Source organism: Sardina pilchardus, chromosome 8 (assembly GCF_963854185.1).
Source record: "Sardina pilchardus chromosome 8, fSarPil1.1, whole genome shotgun sequence".
In the NCBI taxonomy this organism is placed as follows: Eukaryota; Metazoa; Chordata; class Actinopteri; order Clupeiformes; family Clupeidae; genus Sardina; species Sardina pilchardus.
In genome coordinates this window covers 35,035,124-35,060,491 of record NC_085001.1, presented here as the reverse complement: position 1 = coordinate 35,060,491, position 25,368 = coordinate 35,035,124, and the positions used below count along the sequence as shown (strand labels likewise).

Sequence of the window (25,368 nt, the reverse complement as noted above, 5' to 3'; positions counted from 1 at the left end):
ATCTGCACAGCACTGCATGAAGTTGAATGAGCCTTGGTTATGGTTATGTTTATAGGATTTTTGGTCAAAATCAGACACTTTTATTCAAAGCGACATACCAATAAAAACAATAGGGCCTACAATAATTCATTTAACAGTGAAAAATGTAAACAGTTGGTCATTAGGGCAATTTGGCCTAATTAGGCTAGCAATAATAAATAGTAAAATGTCAATTCAATCAATAGCCAAATAAAAACTAGAATGCATTTCCGGAAGAAAATTTCAAGTGTGCTTGCTCCGACACGCCGCGACAGCGCCCCGGCAGGAGACGCTCATTGCCTGTATGTTTAGGGTGGAAATGTGTGTAGCATAGCCTACTCGCGCGAATTGATAATAAGCTAATTTTCATTGATTGTTGACATGGAGGCTCAGGCAGCTCCGGGACCTGATGAACATGCCGCTAAAAAGCACAAACGAGTGCACAACTTGCAGCTGTGAGGACAGGGAGCAGCCACGAGAAGTGATTGTTGGTCGTATAAAATGAAAGTTGGTGATGTCTGGGTTACACAAACAACAACTCATTTGTTATGTTTTCTTACATTATATGACATTATAGGTTACCATGCTAGGCTTATTACAACAAGTATTATGGAAAGATCTGACAACACACACTGTTAAAGGCTTTACCAAAAAAGTGTGTGTAGCCTACAATAAGCTTTACATTTGTATTTGTTTTGATCACATTGCTTTAAGTTGAGATTTAGGCTACACTAAATGATTCATTTAACTGCTACTGTATAAACAAAATGCTGATGGTAAATGTTTGCAGAAAAGATGCTATGGCACTTTCATTCATATGGCAGCTCATTTCAAATAAAAATGTGCTATATACTACTTTTGAATTCATTATTGAGTTTTGCGTAATAATAATGCAATTAATCATGATTAATCAGGGTAATCATGCAATTAATCGCAATTAAACATTTTAATCGTTGCCCAGCCCTAGTTGAATTATGTACAGTATGAGTTGTTCACGTGTAGCCAGCATGAAACATGTAACACTGAAGGAAGGAAGGAGCCTAAGGAACTAGGCACTAGAGTAATTGCACTAGAGTAATTGCACGTGTGTACTGAGAGTTGCTTGCTGTGGAGAGCTGCACACTGCTTGAAACACTTTCATTGTAGACTTGCTGTGTTTGGTATTAACTTGTCAAATTTGATATTAGCCTGCCCCCTCAGGCAAGCTCTGCCTGCCTCAGTTGATGTCTGTCTTTTGTGTTCAATAAATGTTTTGTTTAAGGAATTCATGTTTTGTTATGCTTATAGAACCTGTGCAGCTCTGTTCCAATAAAGGTCTCCATCTCCTAAAGATTCCCTGAGGCGCTAGGCCCCAGGGTGGCGTAGTCAGGCTATAGACATGGGGTGTTTGGGCGTTTGCCCTGACCACCCTGTTATATGAATATGAAATCGATTTTGGATCGGTTGCATGTGATAAAAGCTATGCCATTTCCTGTCCAGACAGCATTCATATTCAGAAATACTGTAGGCTACACCTTTTAGCACAGCACAGCAGAGCACACACAGGTAGGCTACAGGAATAATAATAGGTTCTTTGAAAATCGAGCTTGAGCAAGCACACTAATAAACAATGAAAAAGAATAGCAAATAAAAAATAATGTCCATTCAATCATAACAACTTTTATTTTGAAGGCATGTCGAACGGCACCATTTAGTTTCTTGTTATTGTCGCGGGCTCTACGCAGCTAAATAGGAGCTGAAGTAGGCTAAGAATTTCAAAGTTGACGATCAGAATCTTTGGACTGATCTGCTTTGAAGATGTTACGAGGCATTCGATTTCTGACATTGAATTCAGTACGGCATAACGGAGCGCTTTCTATCCAGGTAGGCTTATGTGATGCATGTGGACAAGATTTTTTTTTAAATGGGCATATGATTCATGATTATTCATGTTTAATAACATTTTATCAGGATCCTTTCTTCAGTGAAGGCCTAGGCTACTAATGCACTTGTGCACGTTAAAATGCGCTATACAAATAAACATTACTGAGGCTACTTAGGCTACTTTACTTACTAACTAATCACGCACCATGCAGTTTGCATAATCTAGGTGCTTGACTTTACACACCTGGAATGGACAGGAAACCCATGACATCTGTCACCCAACACAGAACGAGATATCCAAGATAAGCGATTTGTAAAGCGACGTTTAAAATCAGTCTGCGCTGGATGATTTAGCCTACCAGTTTTGCACAGGTGAGCTAAACTTAGCACACAAGTGAAAAGTCTTCTGAGGTCACACACTGTCGCATAATTACTTTTCAAGAGATGGCGATTTCAAAGGGAGTTGGACCTTATAGCCTGGATAAAACCAAACTGTGAACGAGTTATAGGTGGCCATGGCCAGCGTAATTTCTTTCCCCGGTTGCTGACATATTATATATTATATATCTCAAAAACAAGGAGGGAATAGCAACAGGAGTTAACTGGCTGTATTCGGATGGCATATCGTAGCCAGCTAACTGTGATCAGTTGAAGAACTGTCACTGTAGCTAACGGTCGTTTGCAGACATTACCATTGAATGCATCATTATTGCACTTCATGAATGAGCTTGTTAAACGTATGAACCCTAGACTATTTTCAGGGCATTCTTTGTGACTCTCAGTGACACCCTTGCATTGACTTCCATTATATTAAAAGAGCACTACATGTGGTGCAAAGTGGTACTGCAGATCCAGTACAAAGTCATATCTCAACAAGGAAACACAATAAGCCCAAGTTTTGGACAGATGATCATCCCCATAGAATGATATGGTAAAAAACAACAACTGTTTTTTGAATGAGAAGCCCTCAAAGGTGATGCAAATTATCGATTAATTCATGAATCATTTGTTGATTGACCTTATCGATTGATTAACGATTGACTGATAAGTGCCTTTTTTCCTGAGAATGTACATTTCTCATAGTATCAATAGTGTCTTACCATAAAATGCAAAATATTCCTTTTAAACGGAATACAAATGCAGGGGGTGGGGGGTAGTAATGTTGGTATAGTGCAGGGGTGGCCAACCAGTCTAGCATGAAGAGCCAAAAAAAAATCTACAAAAGTCAAGAGAGCCGCACAACAAAAAAAAGGCGTCCATACTACAACAGCACAACATTAGGCCTACAGTTATAGCTCCTTTGTTTTTCATTTAAAGTAAGACACTTGGCAGATGCTCAATGATCATTGATAAATGATCATTGGAAAATGTAAAAAGATCAGACACACATCAAATCCCCCCTCACTGAATGACTTATTGGCATGAGCAATGCTCCAACACCTGATAATGCAATGTCAAGTGTTCAGTTAACTTTTAAAAAGAAAATAAACAAAAAGAAAACGAGTGACTGACGTCTATAGCCATTACCAGCCTACTTGCAAAAGTATGTAGGAAATGTTCAGGTTTGAAGCTTTATGAATCAGTGGCATACCAAGAACCAAACGAATGTGTAGGCTAGAAACATATCACCTCCGCAAATGAGGTTATGTTTTCATCGGGGTTTGTCTGTTTGTTAAGCAAGATGTTAAGCGGAGGCGCGAGATGTTAAGCAGGATGCGCGAGGCGGAGGTTTGCGATCTCAGAGTGCTTTCGTTTTGATTAGGCTACCGTACTTTGACATATTAACCAGAGGGGTTATGCTACAAAACGATAAATGGCCCTTTTCAATGGCACATGTTCCTTCTATTTACGATTAGCTTCAGGGTATTCCTGATTGCAACAGTAGCATTAAACCTGGCTGAAGAATAAACACGTCTGCTTCGTTTTGGCCAATTCCTATCCATATGACGGTAAAATGATTATTGTTAACTATTAAATTACTTTTGGCAATAGGCTACTATCAAATTCTGAAATTAGTTTTTATTTACCGGAAATAAAGGCTATTTCAAAAGGAAAACGTTTAGGTCCGAGGAGAAGTCAGAACAGCAGTTGAGCAGCCGCGAGCCGCACGAGAAGAAGCAAAGAGCCGCATGTGGCTCGCGAGCCGCGGGTTGGCCACCGCTGGTATAGTGTATAGGTGTAATTGAGTGCCTGTCACTTTAAGACGATGTTTGGGAACCCTTGCCATTTTAAAACAGTTAAAAGGCTGGTGTGTGCACCATGCAGGATAATGTTTTCTGCGTAGTTACACTGTAGTTAAAATAAAGGTTCACTCTAAAAAATGCTGGGTTATTTTTCTCAACCCAAGCATTGTGTTTAGGCTGTTGGGTCATTTTGTGGGGTTGTTTTTACTCACGTTGGTTGATTTTCAGTTTAGAACAGTGGCCCCCACTACATACCCAGCACCAGGGTGACTTTTAGGGCACTTTTACACCTGGCTATTTGAATCGGAATGGGGAGCATATCGCCCAAAGATCTGTTCAATTGGGTATGTGAAAGCAGCGATCGCACTCTGTTTCGGAACAAAATAAATGGTCCGAGACGCCTAGAGGAGGTGGTCTCGACTCATTTCCAATCGAACCCGATTGGAAGCGGTTCATTTGCAGTGAGAAAGCAATTGGGCCGGTGTAGCGGAACAACTCTCCCGTGCTTGCATTTTTGTCCACATTATATAACAAGTTTTTTTTTCTTATTGTAATTTGTTGCCTTTGTATGCTCAAATAAACCACCATGATACATTTTGAAGCTTTTTCAAAGCCATGCCCAAAAGCTCACCAGAGAAATTGAATGCATTTAGAATAAAAGCAGCATAAACAGTTTGCTGACAGCTATTTGGTAGGCTAGTAGCCTACTAACCTGTGGCTATAAATGTGTTAAAACCATATAATAATAATAATAATGATAATAATAATAATAATAATAATAATAATAATAATAATAATGTGCTGAACTGGGGCCTGTTGCACAAAAGCAGAATTAAGATATCCGGGATAAGTTACTGAGCTGCGCTCAATGAATCCAAAACAAGAGCATACCGGCTTAATTGGTTGCACAAAGACCAATTCAGGATGAGCAGACACAGATTCATCAAGCCAGGTGTAAGTTATCCGGTATGTGTGCGCGTTCTCGTTTCTCTCCCAAATAACTCACGGTTGGAATAAAAAAGACGCGAAAAATAGCGTCTTGCACACAAAGTGAACAACCGCTTTTGATATAGACTAACAACGAGGTAAAGTTTTACTTTTTTGGATGGGGGATCATGGTTATTTCTGTTACATAGCGGGAGTAGGTGTGGCAGATCAACTGAATGCAAATTTACGTATGCACCCACGTGTGAGAGCTTCCTTGTCTCGGCACGCAACGTCATTAAGGAAGCGCTTTGCCACCGCAAAGATGCACAAAGTATCTTAATTTGTCTTAAAAGCCGAATTAGTTGAAAACACCTTCGAAAAATGTCCCCTCCACTTCCAATCAACTACTACAGCAGCCTATTCATCAAACTGTCAAAAAAGAAGCAAACAACGAGTAGGCTATGTTATTAATTATAAGGCCACCATAATTTAAATTACATCCATATGGTATTAGGCAGACATTCTGCTGTGTTTTGCGAGTGAATGCATGTAGCAAATAATATATAAATGGAATCTACAGCTCTTTAAAAAAAATCACGTGGAGGTCTCATTTAAATGACAGCTAGCTGAACCAATCAGATAATGTAATTACCATTAGAATCACCTTATCTTGGCTGTTAGCCTGGTCAGGAGCAGGCTAGCTCCACAGAATAAATCGCCATGGTAACTTATACCATAACATATCCTGCTGCCCCCTATCCCGCTTTTGTGCAACTGGATCACAGATAACTTGAGCCAGGATAACCAAGATATCCCGGGTTAATCCCTTATCCTAGTTTTGTGCAATAGGCCCCTGGGCAAATTGTGGCATAACGTAAACAGCCAAAGTGCAGCCAAAGAGTGTAACAGCTAGCACTAGCCTACCTGTAATTAACTAAACTTTCGCTATAGCTACCAAGGTGGCAAACCTGGAGCTCCGGAGAGGTTAGACACTTAATTGACATCTGGGCCAATGAGGTGATATCCTCTATGTTGGATAACACTCGCAAAAATAGTGTTGTCTTTAAAGTCTTTAGCGATGGCCTACGAGACTGTGGCTTCAACCGCTCTGTGGACCAGTGCAGGGCTAAGGTTAAAAAACGTAGGCAGCTTTATGTGAAGACGCCAGTTGTTCAGCCCGTGGATGTCGTAGAGTCCACCGGAGGGGATGACAGCCTGGTAACCAACGCCATTTACACCACCAGCGACGAAAGTAAGCCGGCTAACAGTCCTAGATAAGATAGGCGTGTCATTGTAATTATAAAATTAAGACCATCCTCTGTTGCTGGAAATCAATACAACATTTTTTTTACTTTGCTCAACAGAGACTGATCCTGAGTCAGTCAACAATGTAGCTGCACCAAGGCCTTCCAGTACTGAGGAACAGGCTGAACAAAGACAATTTATGAGAGACATGATGGAAGCAGACAGAGTTCATCAGGCAGAGGAGACCTGATTCCTGAGACCTGGTTCTTGAAAACCTGATAGAGGCTGAGTAGAGGCGCTTTTTGGCCAAGCCCAACAACAGGCTACAAACATGTTTATGCAACTCATGAGCGGTCTCATTGGAGCTTTACAGCCACAACCCCAGTACCCCTTTCCCATGCCGACTCCACCGGCCCTGGCACCAAGGCCTACTCTGTCCTCTACCCAACCCGGTGATGACAGAGGAGGAATTTCTTCCATCTTACATAATATAAGAGAACAGCAGTTCTTTTGAAATGGATTTTTTATTTTAATGTATTTTTTTTTAATTGTTTGTGAAGAATGCAATAATAGTAATAATAGTAATAATATAACAACAACAACAACAATAAATTACAATATTATATCACAACAGTTGTTATCCGTCTTTTCTTTAGAAAGTGATTTAGATTCTTGAAAAATACTGACAGAGAGCATGTCTGATCTCACCCGCCCTTCCATTATCCTGCTGATATCCTATATTTCATTTTCTTCATCCCCTTTTGTCTCTAGCCAGAAATGTCTCCTTTTGTATTTCAAGTTGTGAAGGACACAGCAAGCTGACACTATTTGGCTGATGAATGTAATGTGTGACTAATTTTTTTTTTCCGCCACCACCCCCCCTACGTTATTTTTAATAAAGAAACAAAAAAAAGGATACATTATTTTGTACTGTAACTATACAACCCTTTTAGTGGAACCCTGGATACATAACGGGAGGGGGGATTAAAGCACCACTTACAGTGAGATACAATTAAGATACACAACACAGAAATACATATAAGTATACAATGGAGAAAGTGTAAAGTGGTGTCTAGATGGGAAGATTGAAAAAGAAAAAGAAATAAACTTACATGTAATACGTAACGGAAGAGAAAGGTATGTGGTTTATTCTGTATCCTGAATACCGGGTCTTGCCAGAGTGGGGTGAACTTGTTTAATTCTAGTGATGACTTTGTGAATTGGATCGTTTTCCACCAGGCTGTCAGAGTTGAATGGATGGCAATGCTATGGCAGAAGTTGGATTTCTTGATTGATTGTGGATGGAAGGGGAGGGCTTCAATTGGGATATTTGTGCATTGGTTTTGTTCCAGTTCCAGCCATGGGTAATTCTGATTGTGTATGTTGATCCATTTGACTAGGTACTGTAATTGATTTGCCAGGAAGTAGTGATGGAAGTTTGGTGCCTCAAGCCCCCCATGTGATTTTTTATTTTGTAGGGTTGAGAGTGATATTCTGTTTTTTTTGTTTTTCCAATAACATTGTGTTGTTAATGAATTGAGAGTTTTGAACCATTTATCTGTATGAGTGATGGGGATCATAGAGGAAAGGTAGTTCATTTGGGTTAGGGTTTTCATTTTGACAGCAGCTATTCTTCCAATGAGTGTAAGTGTGTGACTCATTTAATTTGCTCAGACACCTCCAATGTCCTTTCAGGTGCAAAGGCGCACTCTACTGTCATTCTAGCTTGACTGAGGCGATGGTTGAAATGTCCTTGATCTGGTCCTACTCCTCACTGGCTTCATTAACCAAGAGAGTAGAGGATATAAGCCAAATCACCCAGAATCAATAATGGCACCTCCACTCCCTCGAACTCTTCAGATATCCTTGGCAGGAGTGTGCCTCTATATGAGAGCGCAAAGACAAGGGCATCGTGCACTTTTCCAGGCCGCCCAACATTAATGACCCAGAACCTCAACCTGTGGTCCACAACCCTCTGATGGAGCTCTGATGGAGCTCTGATGTTTATTTGAGTACCATCTATAGCACCAACAGCCTGAGGGAATCCTTTGTCCTGGAAGCTTTGCACTATCAATCTGAACTCTACCACAGATGGTGTTTTAATATATTTAGGCTTCATGATCACATATTGGCAGTCACTACTTCCTGAGCTAAAGCACAACATGTGGACAAGCCAACGCCAAAAAAATGATAGATGGAGCGGTACTTTAGTGTGGTAGATAGATAGATAGATAGATAGATAGATACTTTATTGATCCCCAAGGGGAAATTCAAGGAATTGGTTGCCAGTCTCCAGATGCAGATAGCCACCTGAACCTCTACTGGAACTGGCTTTCTGTACCTGGTTTTGTCACGTATCAACCACGGCCTGAGGGTTACTTAAAAGTTCTGCAACCATTTTTTGTCGGTCCATGTATACAGGATGTGTGCATGGTACATGGATATACCCATATATCTCTGTAAGGAAAGAAAAAGACAGATTGTTTTTGTCAATAACAATGTTAATTTCCATAGATAGTACGTAATTGTTTTAGGGCGTGTTCACACTAGGAGGTTTTTTCTCCGGTTGCGGGTGGATGTTTTACATTATATTCCTATGATACAGAGAACTTTTTTTAAAAAGGTCTTGGGCACTTTTTAAACCACCGCCACCGGCGTTTTTGTACACCTACCCTGGGTGGTTTTCAAGTTGAGAAATTTCTACTCCAAGAAAAAACACCCCGCGTCAAGTGGTTTTTTGACAGCTGACCAATGAAAAAACCACAGGGACAGCGGATGAAAATTACAGTAGCAGTCATGCTAACTCCGGCGTTTTTTACATTTGTATTTATACTCATGTCCATGAAAAATGCATTGTCCCTACCAAATAAATTGAATAAATAAACGAGAGTTTGCGTCATAGTGAAACTTTATTGAAAGTTATTTTTTCAGAAAAAAAAATGCCGACCAAAACAAAGAAAAAAGATGCCAGCCGAACAAAGTTGTTCTTGAGTGAACACGTAGAGCTATACGACATGACCAACAAGTTATACCACAACATTTACCATAAGGAGACCATCTGGAGGTCGATTGGTGGGATTTTGGGCCATAATAATAAATATTAATTTTCAGTTTTCGTCCGCTCACCTGGCAAGCTAATGCTAACCAGTCGCAATGAATGTAACGTAACTGTAACGTACGCTACCGGTACTTGTGCTCTAGAACGGCACTTGTCATGGGAATTGAAATTAACGTTCGGTGCTGTTTTGGGGGAATAAAAAAACCCTGTCGGCTTTTTATCTTTTGAAAAAAAACACCGAGGTCAGGTGTTTTCTGTAAATAAAAACCTCCTAGTGTGAACACGCCCTTAATCATGTAAAACAAATAATATCAAATACTTTATTTTTTATTTCAATGTTGAGTTAGTTATTGAAAAGATTTGTACTTCTACTGACGAAGTTAGAAAAAAAAGTGTCTGTTTTAAAAGTGTATTTGTTTTATTTCTATTACTGCAAACAAAGTGTTGTGATGATGCATGCATCAGACAGATGCTTTCAGTTTGACTTTCACTTGGGTACAAAAATGAGTTTAGACCCTCAATATGGCATTTTGTTCCAAATCTTGGGCCTATAGAAAAACTGACATGCAGTAGGCTACTAGCCTGATTGCCATCGGCTTGAAAGGCTCTGCGAGACTTTAGTCTGACCAAGAGCCTGTGCTACACGGTTTCTCCAAGCGCTTGGTTGACCCGCCTCCTTTAAGTGCTTCGATTTGCTACTGGTCGATGTCAGAAAGGGGTTTGCCGAGTTTAAACCAATAACAACACTCTTTCCTCTGCCTTGAACACGCCTCTACCCAGAGCCGTTGGAGCTGCTCAAAGTTGATTGGTTCTCGACCAAAGGGGGCAGTTCCGCAGTTTTGGGGAATTCAGAAATCCTGCCCGATGAGCAGTTGGCCAGACCAGCGACAGCAACGCCGAAGGTGTTAGGCTACATCACTGGGAGGGCGTGCCAGGCTAGTAGGCTACACACTTCCAGTCCTACTGAGAACATGTTTGTCTTCCATCACAAAGTTTGGGCAGGCCATGAATAAAGCTTTTAAATATATTAACGTTAAAAAACGGCCTCTATGATGACACATTTTTGAGAGTGTAATATTTATGAAAAATCGATTGTAAAAAAAGGTACAAAAACATTGGAATGGAACAAATATATTTTACAGGTTTGTTGGGACCTTAAACATTTCACTGATGTAGATGTAGCCTCAGATTACTGCTAAGACAAAGACTATGGAATGTCATGATCCACTCACCAGTCAGGTTTCTATATAACCAGCACACATCAACACAAAAGATAATGTAGAAATGAGAAGAATTCAAAGAGGTTAAACGTTCAACTTTCGCATGTTAGGTCTATCTGTTGCCTGAGTCAGGGACATGGCACATTGGGAGCAAAACAAGAACAAACTCTATTTGAAGCCCCCTTTTGGAGAAAAAATCAGACCACAAGTTTAACTCAAAATTAGAGAAAGGCTATTCTTAGGAGAAATATGAGACAATGATAAATGGGAATGATTCTTTTACTTATGGCCCACCACTTCTTGGAGGAATATTTTGTTGTCGTTTTTGTTGTGTAAAAAGAAAGTCTTGCTGAAAAAAAGCTTAAAATCAGCTTTTGCTGGTAGCTATTTGTTGGTTTTCTTCCAGGTCTTTGCTGGTTGGATCACCAGGTGGATACATCTGTGTAAAATGGTCATGCTGATGACCAGCCTACCTAGCTTGACATTGTTTGTGTAAGATGATCATTTTGGTTAAGCTGGCATGGCCAGTTAAACCAGCAATGTAAGACCAGCTGGTCTAGCAGGTCAACCATCGGGTGGTCAAACAAGCCAACCCCAAAGTTAAACCCACTTTAGGAGAAATAAAGAGCAAACAAATTAGATAAACATTGCAGTGAGTATTTTAAGATCTGAAGTTGAATCAAGAGAAAGGCTCTTCTTAGGAGACATATGAGACAATGACCAAAGGCTTACATTGATGGTACAGTATATATGGCAAGAAGACATGGGATTTTCAGATTTTCACCCAGACATTTCTTGCTAGCATGCTTTTCTCCATGTCTGACACCCTGCACGTTGTGGGTTTGAGTCCAGTCTATGTTTATACGATATCGCCGGGTGTATATTTATTTTTTTGTACCACTTTCACACCTTTCACGATACCAGTGGGAAAAAACACGTTTATAAACAGGTGCGTGTAACCGGCCTGAAGAAGCACGCCTAGGTGATCCCGGTAGCTATGCAAATGCCTTTCCTTGTCGATGCCTGAGCTTATGGATAAAACCCAAACAGCAATGGAGCCTATGCATAACCATTGAGAGCTAATGCGCAGTATTGCTTTTCAGTTTTGGCCGTGTAATGTAATGTTTTATTCCCCCCTAGATAATATCTATCAGAATTATGCTATCAGAACTGTTCCACTGGTATTTTGCATGCATTGCGAACAGATACAAATTAGATACCATGTCTGCCATTTATTTGATAATGTGTGTGTGTGTGTGTGTGTCTGAGTCTGAAAGAGAGACGGTGTAGACCAGGGGTGGTTAACCAGTCCAGCACGAGGAGCCAAAAACAAATAAAATAAATAAATCCACACAACTCATAAAGCAGCACAACAAAAATATGCCCACACTACAATAGCAATAGTGACTTAGGGCTACAGTTTAAACAGCTCTTCTTTTTTTCATTTAAAGTGAGACACTTGGTAGATGCTACAAATTATCATTCTCAGGAATGTGTTGCAAGCATCAAAGATATCTGACACACGTCACAAATTCCCCCTCACTGAATAACTTGGCATGAGCAATGCTCCAGTGTTGTGTAACAACTGATATAATGCCACGCCAATGTGACCGTCAAACGTTCCGTCAAGTGTTCAGTTTATTTATTTACTTACTTATTTAAATTATATTTTCATATTCCTTTTTCAGTGAACATATTTGTGTGAGCTGGGTTGCAGTGCAATTTAGAATGAATGTAATGTTATCTTCTGAGAAAACACAAATTATAAATAGGAATAACACCAATGTATATTACACGGCGCTGTCTAAACATTCAGTAAACAGAGTAGGCTACATCAGTGTTTTTCAACCGTTTTTGAGCCACGGGACATTTTTTACATAAAAAGCACACCACCAACCAAAAATTTGGCTTAACAAAAACTGATAGATTAAGGTGGTCTTTATATGGTTCTTTATAATTGCTCCTCTCGCGCTTGTTGTGTTCTACATCTTGTCTTTGTGTTCTTAGTTACTTTTGCTGTAATTGCTCAATCTTCTGGATTCTTCTTTCTCTTGAAGTCTCCATCTTCTGGATTCTTGAGAAGAACTGTATATATAGTTATTATTATAATATTTCGAAGCCATTTGGTCTATCCATTCATCCCAATGCGTGAATTAGTGAAATACACACATACATACAGTGAGGTGAAGCACACGACACATTAACCCGGAGCAGTATCTGCCACAGCGGCGCTCGGGGTGAGGGGTTAGGTGGCATTTCAGCCATGTGGGAGAGCTGTACTCAAACACTGCTCCGCCCACGTTTTTTGATACTGTCGGGGCTTCGAACCGGCAACCCTCCGGTTACAAGCCTGAAGCCCTAACCAGTAAGCCACGGCTGCCCCTAATGTTGCATGTTAAGAATGAGTGCATATAAAACAGGTCTCCCACATGCTCTACGAAGACCTCTACATTGGACTGATAAGTCTCGTTTTTTTGCCACATTTCCTCTTTTTCTCTTTCTCTTGCCACTTCAGCTTCTGCCATTTGTCATATTTGTCAAGTGTTTCCAGTTGCTTTAAGGTGTATCACATAATACATGAATGTGTTAAACTTTAAAGGTCTTGAGCAACCTCTAAATATTGATTGATATTGATTACATTTTGCCCATTTATTTTTTATATATTCAAACAAATTGGTGGGCTGAGAGCATGAACTTTTAAAAGTTGAAAAATAAGGACCACCCTAGGGTAGATAAGGGAAACATCCGGTGGATCTTAATCCCAGTTCTGCTGCTGGTCCAGATTGAACAGACAAGTTGTTGAGAAAGGTGTCTTTATGATAATGTTCGGTTTCACGTGCGCAGACGCGCACAAATTCAATCAGCACTCACATTACTATCCCAATTGCAGGCTATGCCTCATTATTTGACCTCACACAATTAAGAAATATTTCTTAATTTGGAAAACGTTTCCTTTCCTTTCGGCCACCGATTTGAGTCCACTACCTCACGTGAGAGTTCGGGGTTCGACTTCCACTTGAAGCGCTCTAGCTTCTGAGATGGAGAGAAAACGCAAATGATGAATAGTAATAACTGTCAATTTATGTAGCCTGTTAGTCTAATTCTCTGTACAGCACTGTCTAAGCATTCAGCATTCACTGTTCAGATGGAAGCCATCATGTGTTGGAACGTACTGCACCATCCCCCTCTGTGGGCTGACTTAGATTACTGTACATGTACAAAAAACACGTTACACCCCTCCCCCCAAGACCAGCTTCACACATCAGATCAGCTTGCAGGCCATTAGCAATCTTTTGTATAGGTTAAAGGCATATCACCTGCCATAGACATTCTCACTCACAAGAATAGCCTAGAACTACTCAACAATGTTTTTCTCCCGCCAGTAAAACCTTTTGTCACGATTCATTCCAACCTACAAATTCAATAAAAAGTAAGTCACGTATTTAATTGTAAAATAACTCAATTTAGTCTACTTGGCTATACAATATAGCCTAACATTTCCATTCCATCAATGAATGAATGCGGCTTGTCTCGTAGCGGGTGGAAATCCTATCCCCACACTCTTTCAACTACATGACACTTAATAGTGAACCGTCAAATACCCCCCAGATTTCAGTGCCCATCAGTCCCAACATTTAACAATAGAATGAAATTGTCCAAGAGTAAATAAGATCCCAAACCAAACCGAAAGTATTATGCTTTTGTAGGCTATGCCACTCCAAACGAAACACATGTCTTACAATAAAACGCACATAGGCCTACAACTAGAAAAGCACTGAGAGCACAAACTTCGGCCAAGAGAACACATAACCGCCTCCTGCGTCCATACGGATCACTCCCAAAATGTAATAGTTTCTTCCGTGGGTCATTTCAGACCTTCCCTGGAAATTTCACCGAAATCCATCCATAACTTTTTGAGTCATCCTGCGAAGAAAAAGAGACAGACAAAGCAACAAACAAAGCAACAAACCCCGATGAAAGCATAACCTCCTTGACGGAGGCAATAAAGACCTGTCTAAAATCAAAACGTCATGTTGGGGGAGAAATAGTTGGACATCCATCAGGCCTACTTTATTATTCAGCACCCCTGGTCAAAAATATGTTTCCGTGCACCTGGTCCGTACTGAAATCTTTAAATATATATTATATATTTATAAAATATATAATATAGGCAAGAGGTTTGTGGTGCGTCAGAAAGTGGGACATTTTATTTTTTATTATTTACCGCATTTAGAATCAAGAATAACATTCATCAACCATTTTGTTTTGTTGCCAGCATAAAAACAAGCGTACCATCGGCCTATCCTCAAATTGTATATAAAAGGTATGAATTGACTCAAAAACGACAACACGGACTAGTGGCGCTTCGGACATAGACCTTTTAAATGGAAGTTTGACACTGGCATCGTGACAGCAAAAAAACGAAACGAAAAACCTATCCGTAAAATTATTTTACTTTAAACATTGCAGCCTAACTATTGCCAGTAGCCTACTATCAAATTATGAAATTCATTTTCATTTACCAGAATTATAGGCCATTTCAAAATAATAATAATAATAATAATAATAATAAAAACTCTGGGCCAGATGTATTAAGACAGCGCTAACACCGAGTTTTCGTATGCGCAGAATGCGAACGCTGTGCTTTACTATATTGCATGGAATTTACTAAGCTGTCAATTCACTACGTTAACAGCTTCTTCACCACCCGTCCCCGCCCCCTCTACAACGCCAATAGCGTGTGCAGAGCTGAACCACAAGCACAGTTGAATATTGCAACATTAAAAAGAATCAAAGTTTAGCGATCTTACATGATACAAAGATGTCAACGAACAGCGACAGCGAGTAGGCCTAGTTCTACTAATCCACTTTAAAAAAAAATACTTCAACTATTTACTGCACATAGACTAGAGGGCTATGACTTAATACTTAGCCCACACTTCTCAATCTGTTAGACTATGTCGTGAAAGAGACAATACGATATTAGAGAGGCAAACGAAAGTTAAGGTTGATTTTGACATAGTGCAATGAAGAAAACTGATGCTTTGAATACTCTGGGCCAGATGTACTAACGTTTTGCGCCCATTTCAGGCGTAACGTGCGCGTATAAACATGGGGATGGTATGTACAAACACGCCGCAATGAGAGAAACGCGCAGACTGCCTGCCGTGGGAGCTGAGAATGGCTATTTGCTCTTTTCCGTGTCATGCATATTAATTCCTGGGCGGATCAGCTGAAAATGGGTGTAACGCGCAAGTACAGGGGAGGAGAGGTGCTCATAGCGATTGATTAAGTATTCCGCCTTATGTATGAAAACAGCGCACGTCTACTTTGCGTTGAAAAACTTCCGCCTTCTGAAAGCAGGTGTAATCCAAATTGCGGTTAAATGCGTCTATTAGAAAAACGTTTAGAGTCAGCTGAATCAATATTCAGAGCATCAGTTTTCTTCATTATACTGTACTATGTCAAAAGCAACCTTAACTTTTGTTTGCCTCTCTAAAATCGTATGTTCTCTTTCACGACATAGCCTACACTTCCCAATCTGTTAGACAGGCATTACTGTAAGTATCCGTATAGTCTACCTGCAGTAAATAGTTCACAAGTATTTTTTTAAGTGGATTAGTAGAACTTCTAGGCCTACTCTGTCTGTCGCTGCTCATTGACATCTCTTTGTATCATGTATGATCGCTAAACTTGGATTCTTTTTAATATTGCAATATTCAACTGCGCTTGTGGTTCAGCAGCTCTGCACACGCAACTAGCGTTGTAGAGGGGGCGGGAACGGGCGGGGATGACCGCAGTTAACGTAATGAAGTGACAGCTTAGTAAATTCCACGCAATATAGCCAAGCACAGCGTTCGCATTCTGCGTTTACAAAAACTCGCTGTTAGCGCTGTGTTAGTACATCTGGCCCTCTGTCTCTAAAAGCTTTTCTAAGAGACGCAGTCAACCGCAATTTGGATTACACCTGCTTTTAGCAGGCGGAAGTTTTTCAACGCAAAATAGATGTGCGCTGTTTTCAAACATCTGGCGGAATACTTAATCAAACGCTATTAGCACCTCTGCTCCCCTGTACTTGCGCGTTACACCCATTTTCAGCTGATCCGCCCAGGAATTAATATGCATGACACGGAAAAGCGCAAATAGCCATTCTCAGCTCCCACGGCAGGCAGTCTGCGCGTTTCTCTCATTGCGGCCTGTTTGTACATATCCTCCCCATGTTTATACGCGCACGTTACGCCTGAAACGGGCGCAAAATGTTACATCTGGCCCTCTATGTCTGAGGAGAAGTGAGAACATTGAGCAGCCACGCACGAGAGGAGGCAAAGAGCCGCATGAAAAAAGTAACGATAAAAGCACATGGATTTGTTTACTATCTAGCGAAACGGTTAGCATAAATTCAGCAGAACAATGTGGATGTTACAAGGTAAGAAACACGATTTAAAACAAGTTTCCTGTTTCTCACTTCTCTTACCGGGACAATAAATCCCAATGTTGCAAGGTTGGTTTTGGGCCTGGGGATGGTAGGGGAAACGGGGAAAGTCACCATTTTCACCGGAAATGCCAAGTTCCCCTTTAAGGTTCATGTTAGGCTCTTGTTAATTGTCTCCACTGTTACATGTCTCCTCCATTAGGCTACATCAGATAGTAGATGGGTAACTTTTGTGTTTTTTTTTTTTGTAGAGAAGATTGTACAGCGGTGGAGATGAAGTACGGCTGGCAGAGGATGCTCAGAGGAGAGTCAAAAGTCATGCCCCAACCATTTTCTCGAAAGTAATAGAGAGAAAAATTCCTGCTGATATCATATTTGAGGATGATAAGGTAAAACAGTCGTCAATAATTGATAACACTGTAATTTATACTTTATACTATGTAATTTATACTTTATACTTACACAATACTTTTTACCAACAAGATGAAGGATTGTATCCCCAATAAGTTGAAGATGACTACAGTGTACATGTGCAGGCATTGAACTGTTCCCATATAGATTTTCAGGATCTTAGTAGCTACTCCATGCGCCATTTTTGTTCTATGAAAATGACCAAAATTGTAACCATACTGTGGATGCCTCAAATAATTGCATGTATTTGATAACGCGTTGTATTTCCTGATATAATCAGTGGACTTGGGAAGGTAGGAATAATTGTGATGATATTAATGTCCAAACATGGCGCTCAATAAAAGACATTTTTAGAATGTAAAAATCCAAGCTCAAAGAAAATATGAAAACATTGGAATGTAACAAATATATTTGACATCCCTTTGTTTTCAGACCTACATAAACATTACACATTAGACAAACTTGTCTGATTTGACACAGAATGACCCTTCTTTGTGTTCATTAATGGATTCCAACAACATACAGTAACAAGACACAATCCTATGTAATGCTGTAATCCAGTAGTGTTGATTTGCAACAAATTATTCTAATATCTCCCTGATTAACACTTCAAAGATGATTTTGGCTTTTGCATGTTCTGATGTTTAAATTTATGTTTTTCCACATTGAAATGTCTATATTCATTCATGGTCAACACTAGCACAATAATATTTCATTTCAATATAACACCAGACCAATGCTGATTTGAGATACACATTAATTTATATGAATCCTGTCAGAAGTACAGCAAATACATGTCAACAAAGGCTTTACATATTTATTTAACTATTTAACAAAACTGCCCATGGGCCTAATTAATAAATTATGCTACGCTTAAAAAACGTTGCATAAATACGAATGTAGAATATCAGGGTCCCCGCGGATCCTTAAAGTCTTAAAAAGTCTTTTTTTTTTTTTTTTTTTTTTCAAGGTCTTAAAATGTCTTGAATTTTAGAATTTCCGATGAGGAGGTCTTAAATTTCATGTCGTGCCGAGTCCGTTTCGTCAGCTTTGAGAATGTGGACAGTGACACACTCAAAGCCGAAATTTTGTGGGTGTTACAATGTAACAACACAGTAAAAAGTAGCGTGTGCATTCCCGTTGGCCTGAAACAGAAGGAGATAGTGTTTCAGAGTGGCAGATGCAAAGATTTTTAAGAATGCGACTGAAAAATATTCGAGGTCGCAATGGCTCGGCTTGGCTCTCTCTCTCTCTCTCTCTCTCTCTCTCTCTCTCTCTCTCTCTCTCTTTCTCGTGCGCGCTCAATGGACACCCACCCCTTGACATGCACATTTAGTCCAAATAAAACATTCACAATCGTGAAAAATCAATGACGACTAGCAAAGACGACTAGCTAAATTATTATGAAATCCGGTTAGCATCATAGCATGCTGCACATTTGATTAAAACTCTTGCATTCAAGTTGAGTGATCATCTCATCACCAATGTTTTCCAACTCCAAGACTAAAAGGACCTGTCCCAAGGAGAAAAAGTATCAGCCGTACAAGGCGTATTCACACCTGCCTTGTTTAGTTCGATTAAAACGAACTCAAGTTTGTTTCTTGCTTGGTTCGGACCTTTTTGACTGGTGTGAATACAATCACTCGAACTCTGGTGCGGACCAAACAAGCGGACCGAGACCCAGCTGAGGAGGTGGTCTCGGAGCGCTTCCTATCGAACCCTGGTGCGGTTCGTTTATGGAGTGAAAGCAGCCCGACCTCGATCCAACCCAGTTGCAGAAATCTACCTTTTTTGGATTTCACGAGCTCCCGTAGTTTTTGCGCATTATGGGAAATGTAGGATAGCTCTGTGACGCACAACAGCTGTAAGCAACAGTGGGCTAACGCTTTTTTGGCAACAATAATTTGATTTTGCATCTCCTACCTGTTCCGTCTTCCGTAGGCCTGCTGTTAGCATGTTGGACACACATGAGAGCTCTTTTCAGCTGTTTTGCTGCACGTCTTCGTCGTTGCAAAATAAGAGCATGATATTGTTAAACTCATGTTGCATCAAACGGTCTTGACGCTCAAGCACTTCTGCAAAGCTGTAACTGTATAAACTATATTGCTAGGATGATAACGAGTACAGTACGGAAATATAGTATTTACGTGGGTTGACTTTGGCTTCCTATTCTTCACCCCGCCTACACGTTTACCAGCCAATGGTTGAACGACCTTAGCACATGTGCTTTTGTTTATAAATTCTGGTCCGGTTGCAATTAATCACAGTGTGAAAGCGAACCATACTAAAAAAAATAATAATAATTGGTCCGGACCAAAGCAAGTGAACTAACGGACCTTCCTGGTGTGAATACGCCCTTAAACACATGTGGGGGAAACTGAACAGTCCAACCAGTAGACTATGATAAGCTAGCCAACTATGCTACTTTGTTTACAATATTTTGAGGCATCAATCAGACAGCTGAATTGAAGAGGTAGGCCTGAGTTGTAATGCAAATAGTAGGCTATATATAATCTACATAAAGTGTGCAGTCATGAATATCAGAAATTTCAGTATATAGAAAATAAAGGGGGAAAAAGGGGGGTTATATAATTTGAATGATTATATATATATTGTGAATGATTTTTTTATCAAATATAAAAAATCATTCACATTATATGAAAGGAGTGCGATAAAAATGTGACCTTTTGCTGTTAGAAAGCTATGCAATGAAAAATGTGGGTGCACCTAAATTTTGTGCTGGTGCACCTGGAAAAAAAAGTTAGGCGCACCAGTGCAACCAACGCAAAAAGTTAGTCGGGAGCCTTGTCCATTTTTTAACTGTGTTTAACTTGTCATTTGCAACTTGATTTGTTTACACACTGTTTCTACATTATTTACAGCAGTATTGTTGTAGTATTGAGAAGGCAGTTGCCTGACATGCACCATTTGCACTGTCGCTCAAATACAAATGTGCTTTGATAAACTAAATAGCCTAGAGCGTACTTTTTATATATATTTTTTTTTTTGCCGTGGTAATGGTCTTAATTTTTCTTCTTAAAGGTCTTAAAAAGGTCTTAACAGTCATTAAATTTGTTGATAAAAAATGTACAGATACCCTGAATATGCAAAGGTTAATCTGCTTGAACTTGACTAGTGACACTGACACACCAGAAGCCATTGCTTTAGTAAACAGAATATAATGCAAAATGCTAATAGTAGGTAATGATAGCTAACGGCGTCCCTTAGTTGAAGATGTATCTTATCACATAGCACACCTTTCAAGCATCACTAGACACTGGACACTCCGCTCCCATCATTCCAGGGCTACAATAACTAGACTGCAAAGTGTTTCTTCCAAGGCAATATGAAAATTCAGTATACTATAAAGTAATATCTCAATTCAATTCAATTTAATGTCGCTTATAGAGCGCCAATACATTACACATGTCTCATGGCGCTTTACAGAGTGTTAGACATTCAAAGAGAGCCCATGAGTAACAGGGGCAAGGAAAAACTCCCTAGAATTGGAGATACATATAGGAAGAAACCTCAGACAGATCCACGACTCAAGGGCCCAACCCATCTGCCTTGGGTCAGTTACAGTACAGTCATTTGTAGTTTGAAAGTTACAATGACAATGAAAGTTGAAATAGTCCAGTGTAGGGAATAAACTGTCCATTAGTAATCCATTAGTTATTTCGGAAAGTGATGGGTCGCTGGGATGCGTGGGCCAAAGATTCGGGCAGGGAATCACAGCAGGCGTTGGTAGGGCAGTCATAGGGATGGCGAATGCAATGGCGATGGTAGGGCAGTCAGAGGGATGTGACTTCAGGTGTGATGAGGGACAGGCACAGAGATGGTTGATGGCTGGTAATGGTTTACCTCACAGGTGAGGTATAGGGGAAAGGGAAGAGAAATAGAGTGTGTTAGTATTACTGTAAGTCATGATGGTTGGTATTAATAAGTATATCAATGGTGATATAAATGATTATACTATAGAGGGTTTACAAAACGCTTTTACACACCTCTTTTGTGGGGACAGGTGCGTAGGAATAGGTTACCCAGTTAAACCCGAAGAGAGAATCCCGCACATCGTCCACCACGCATGCAAACATCCACCCACCCACAATGCCCCCCCCCCCCCCCAGGCGAACCCACACACCACCCCTGAACCGCGCGCCCAAGCAGCATGGCCGAGCATGGCCAGCCAGAGTCCGCCCACAGGCGGTGCCACCAATCCACAAATAACCCCCCACCACCATCTGCGAGCAGAGAGAACGGGGCCCGCGCCAGCCCCACCCCAACCACAACACCGCACGAACACACACCATATCTCCATGCATTACATTAGCCATATATTTGTTGAGGTAATTCAGAGCTCAGTACTTTTTTCATGTAGGTGCACTTGCATGTTTTAGACTCTCTCGCTCTCTGCATACTTTGATTTCCTATAAATTATAGCATTTTCATAATTAATCAACAATTTTGCATCGACTGTTTATGGTATATTGTGGGACGACAGTTCAAGGAGTAATGGATGTTATGGAACACACAGATTTCACAGCGGGTTGGTATTTATAACTATGGGTGCCAGCCGAACTTAGCCCTGCCCACAACATTTTAGGTTGGGAAGTTCAGTCTGGCATTTCTCCGTTGTGGTGCAACTATGCTCGAACCAAAGCTGTTCCGACCAATCAGATTGTCAGGGCGGATGATGTAAACAAATTCAACCCAAGCACTCTTTGGTGACCTGGGGCCTGTACTACGAAACGGGGTTACTGGCTTAGCTGGGTAACTTCGAGAGTAAGTTGATCACGTGTGGCGTAACTTCCCGGTTAACCCGTACTACGAAAGGTGGATAGGTTTTAACCTAGGTATGCTGCCATGGCAATTTACGCTGCATCTCAAACCTGCTCCGAGCAGGTTATGATCTTGGTTAACCCGAGGTTTGCGGTTAACCACACCCCACAATGTCGACGTAGGCTACTTGGAAGATACATTATTGGAGCGCAAATTGTAAGCGCCTCTTCGCAAGGCGAGAGTTTTTAAAGACCGCCAGAATCTTTCTCCATATAATATTCTCTATGAAAGATAGCCTATACATTCGCAGCCGAGGGAATTCGTTGCATTTGTCAGCTGATCGAGGCAAAGTGGAGGCTATAAGCATTGGCAATATAACATATTTTCATAATTAAGAAATATTAATGCAAGCTATAACTAGGCCTATAAACCTTCTGAATGTTCTTGAGTTTCATTTTCACCTGCTGCCAGCGGCACTGCCGTTGCATCTAAAATGTTCACAGGATAGGCATACACTAAATCAGTCAATGGGGCTGAACATTCAATTATCCTTTATTAATATTTATTAATATACATGGCATGAATTGTGTTGCATCTGTAGGACTCTTATGAACTCAAAATGTATTTATTTCAACACATTTCAGACATTCCGCAAGCTATTAATCCTCCGTAACACATAGGCTATTTAAGGAACATGAAATAAAACTTTACTTTCATATATCCGATCTGCAATAGCCTAAGTTGCCAACAGCATTGTCTTGCTTTGTTTGCTGCTGACGTATTTGATGTATCGTAAAGTGGGTTTTAATTCCTCGCAACTTTTTTATAATCATTGCTCATTCCTTATGCGTAAAATAGCGTGATCGTGTCATCATTAAAAGTGATGATTTGCGCTGCAACCCGCCCATTTTATGTGAACGCGCACCAACTCCGATGAGGTTAACCCCAGTTCAACAAATCAACTTCTTACTCAGCGTCGTAGTACCGATTAACACCAATGAAGATAACCAGGTTTTGTCAACCCCGGTTTAGCAAAGTAACCCTGGGTTACATGTGGGTAGGTTGAGCTCCCTTCGTAGTACAGGCCCCTGGTTGATTATCTGTCCAACAAAGATGCTGCTCTGATTAGTTGTAGGTCTGTCCAATTGAGTGAAGAGGCCTTTTTTCCCTAGTTCAGTTGAAACACGCCCCATAATCAGCCCAGTGGAGCAGTAGCAGACTCAGATTCTGACTAGAATTTTGAGTATGACAACGTCAGGCTAATTTGTAACCAGCCGCCTGCTTAAAGGAGTGCACCACACCTTTTGTTTTATCTGAATATTTTTCTACTTTTTATAAATGAGGCCCCTGGCCATTTGATGCTGACATGATCTGTGACTACATGCTTGTTTTCCTAATTGGATGCTTGTCTTGATAGTGCTTAGCATTCCGAGATGTAAATCCACAAGCCCCTGTACATTTCTTGGTTATCCCCAAAAAAATAATTCCGAGGATCAGCGAAGCTGAAGATGATGACGCACCAGTATGTATATTACTCTTTTTAAATAATATAGTGCTCTCTGTTAGCTGCTCTTATAATATTGAATCATATTTAATATTCTGTATCCACACAATCTAATCACAGATCCTTGGCCATCTCTTAACTATTGCTAAAAATCTGGCACATAAAGAAGGACTACAGGAAGGGTATAGACTGGGTAAGGTTCATATACAAGCACATACTGTTAACAGTTGGGTCATGTAATGTTAATGTATGTTTTGTATATTCTTTCATATTTAACTAATGATACTATTTTTTATTTAAACATCCTATTTTTGACAGTGATAAATGATGGAAAGAATGGTGCACAGTCTGTGTACCATCTTCATATTCACGTGCTTGGAGGGAGACAAATGAATTGGCCTCCAGGCTGACCTGGTTCTTTCTCGACAGATTCACCTGTATTATGGAAATAAAGGACAGCTGTGTAACTGTCAAATATAAACATCTTGAGAATTGTCAAAGCTGTGTTTTGCATCAATTCAAACTGTGTGTCCTTCCTTGAGAGTTAATGAATGTTGATGAAATCCTTACTTAATTAAACATATCTATTTTATTGTGTTTTTCAAAACGGCACTGTTCATTCGGAGGGTAAGTGGTTTAGTCAGGGGGCCAAAACTGATACTAAAACTTTGTCGGACATGTTTTGGTACAAGCATACAACCTATCCAGTATTAATATTTAACCCTCAACATGAGTTCTAGCCAGGTTGTCAGCTTAGATTTTGTTTTTTGTCCATTTTAACACTATATTCTTAAAAATGGAAAAGCGGATTTCTTTCCCTAAAGTGCTTCCATTTTCTTCCATGTTACCTACTGTAATTTAACTCCAACTTGTGTGCAAGCATGATCATTAAAAAATAATGATCAATAAATACCACAACAGTATCACACCACAAGGGCCACTGTTGTGTCACTGTTGTCATCAATTAGAATCAATCAAACAATTAGTCTCTTTAAATGTGCAAAACCTGTTTGAACCTGCTCTATTACTTGGGGTGTGGCTAACTGACAGACGTGGCTAATTGTTTGATTGATTCTAATTGATGTGAATTGATGTGTATCTGGCTGAACAATTAAGTCCTAACTTATAAACTGTGCCTGAAACTCTGTTACAGTTTTTGCCTATTGCTTACACACGTTTTGCAGGATTTGGCTCATTACTGTATGTCAAAACTCTACACACAGCTATATAAGACATAGCACTTGGGGATAAACAACTCACATCTATGCCAAAATGAAACACTGCAATAACACTCCTTTCTAAAAACTATATTCTTGCAACAAAACTAAACATACAAGCACCATTTGAATTATCCTACATATCACCAGTAACACACTGATGTGCTTTACATGAAACACTGCCGTCTTTGTATTGTTTTTTTCTAGCTTTTTTGGTCATTTTCTCAGACCTCGTCTTCTGTAAAACTCAAAAGTTGTAATCAATCAAGAGTTTTTACAAAAAACAAACATTCTTACAGAAATAAAGAGAAATAGAAACGTCAAATATAGCAACAAAACAAAAGGGAAAAAAAACAATTACTAGATAATTTGCGATTGAAAAAAAAAACAACATACATATTTGTTTTGTGTGTGTGCGTGTGTGTGTGTGTATGTGCATGTGAGTGTGTGTGTGTGTGTCTGTGAGTGTGTATATAGTATGTGCAAGTTAGTGTGTATGTGGTGGGG

General features: G+C 40.0%; 1 protein-coding gene and 1 long non-coding RNA gene across 2 annotated transcripts; both read left to right on the top strand.

Annotated features, from left to right (window-relative positions):
- Window positions 1-1,724: 1,724 nt before the first annotated feature.
- hint2 (histidine triad nucleotide binding protein 2) lies at window positions 1,725-24,144 on the top strand. The gene is made up of 5 exons (XM_062543766.1): window positions 1,725-1,881; window positions 17,199-17,336; window positions 23,558-23,662; window positions 23,765-23,837; window positions 23,963-24,144. The coding sequence occupies exons 1-5, from the start codon at window positions 1,816-1,818 to the stop codon at window positions 24,052-24,054; spliced, it is 474 nt and encodes a 157-aa protein (XP_062399750.1). The 5' UTR covers window positions 1,725-1,815; the 3' UTR covers window positions 24,055-24,144.
- LOC134089321 (uncharacterized) lies at window positions 3,845-6,867 on the top strand. Its single transcript, XR_009940041.1, has 2 exons — window positions 3,845-6,243; window positions 6,356-6,867. It is a non-coding gene; the product is annotated as an uncharacterized LOC134089321 (long non-coding RNA).
- Window positions 24,145-25,368: the final 1,224 nt, after the last annotated feature.

Bases quoted from the DNA above. Each gene is read 5' to 3' on its own strand.
- hint2 (XM_062543766.1), top strand. From the start codon at position 1,816: ATGTTACGAGGCATTCGATTTCTGACATTGAATTCAGTACGGCATAAC. The intron at 1,882-17,198 runs GTAGGCTTATGT...TTTTTTTTGTAG, and splicing joins ACGGAGCGCTTTCTATCCAG to AGAAGATTGTACAGCGGTGG. The intron at 17,337-23,557 runs GTAAAACAGTCG...TTGTCTTGATAG, and splicing joins TCATATTTGAGGATGATAAG to TGCTTAGCATTCCGAGATGT.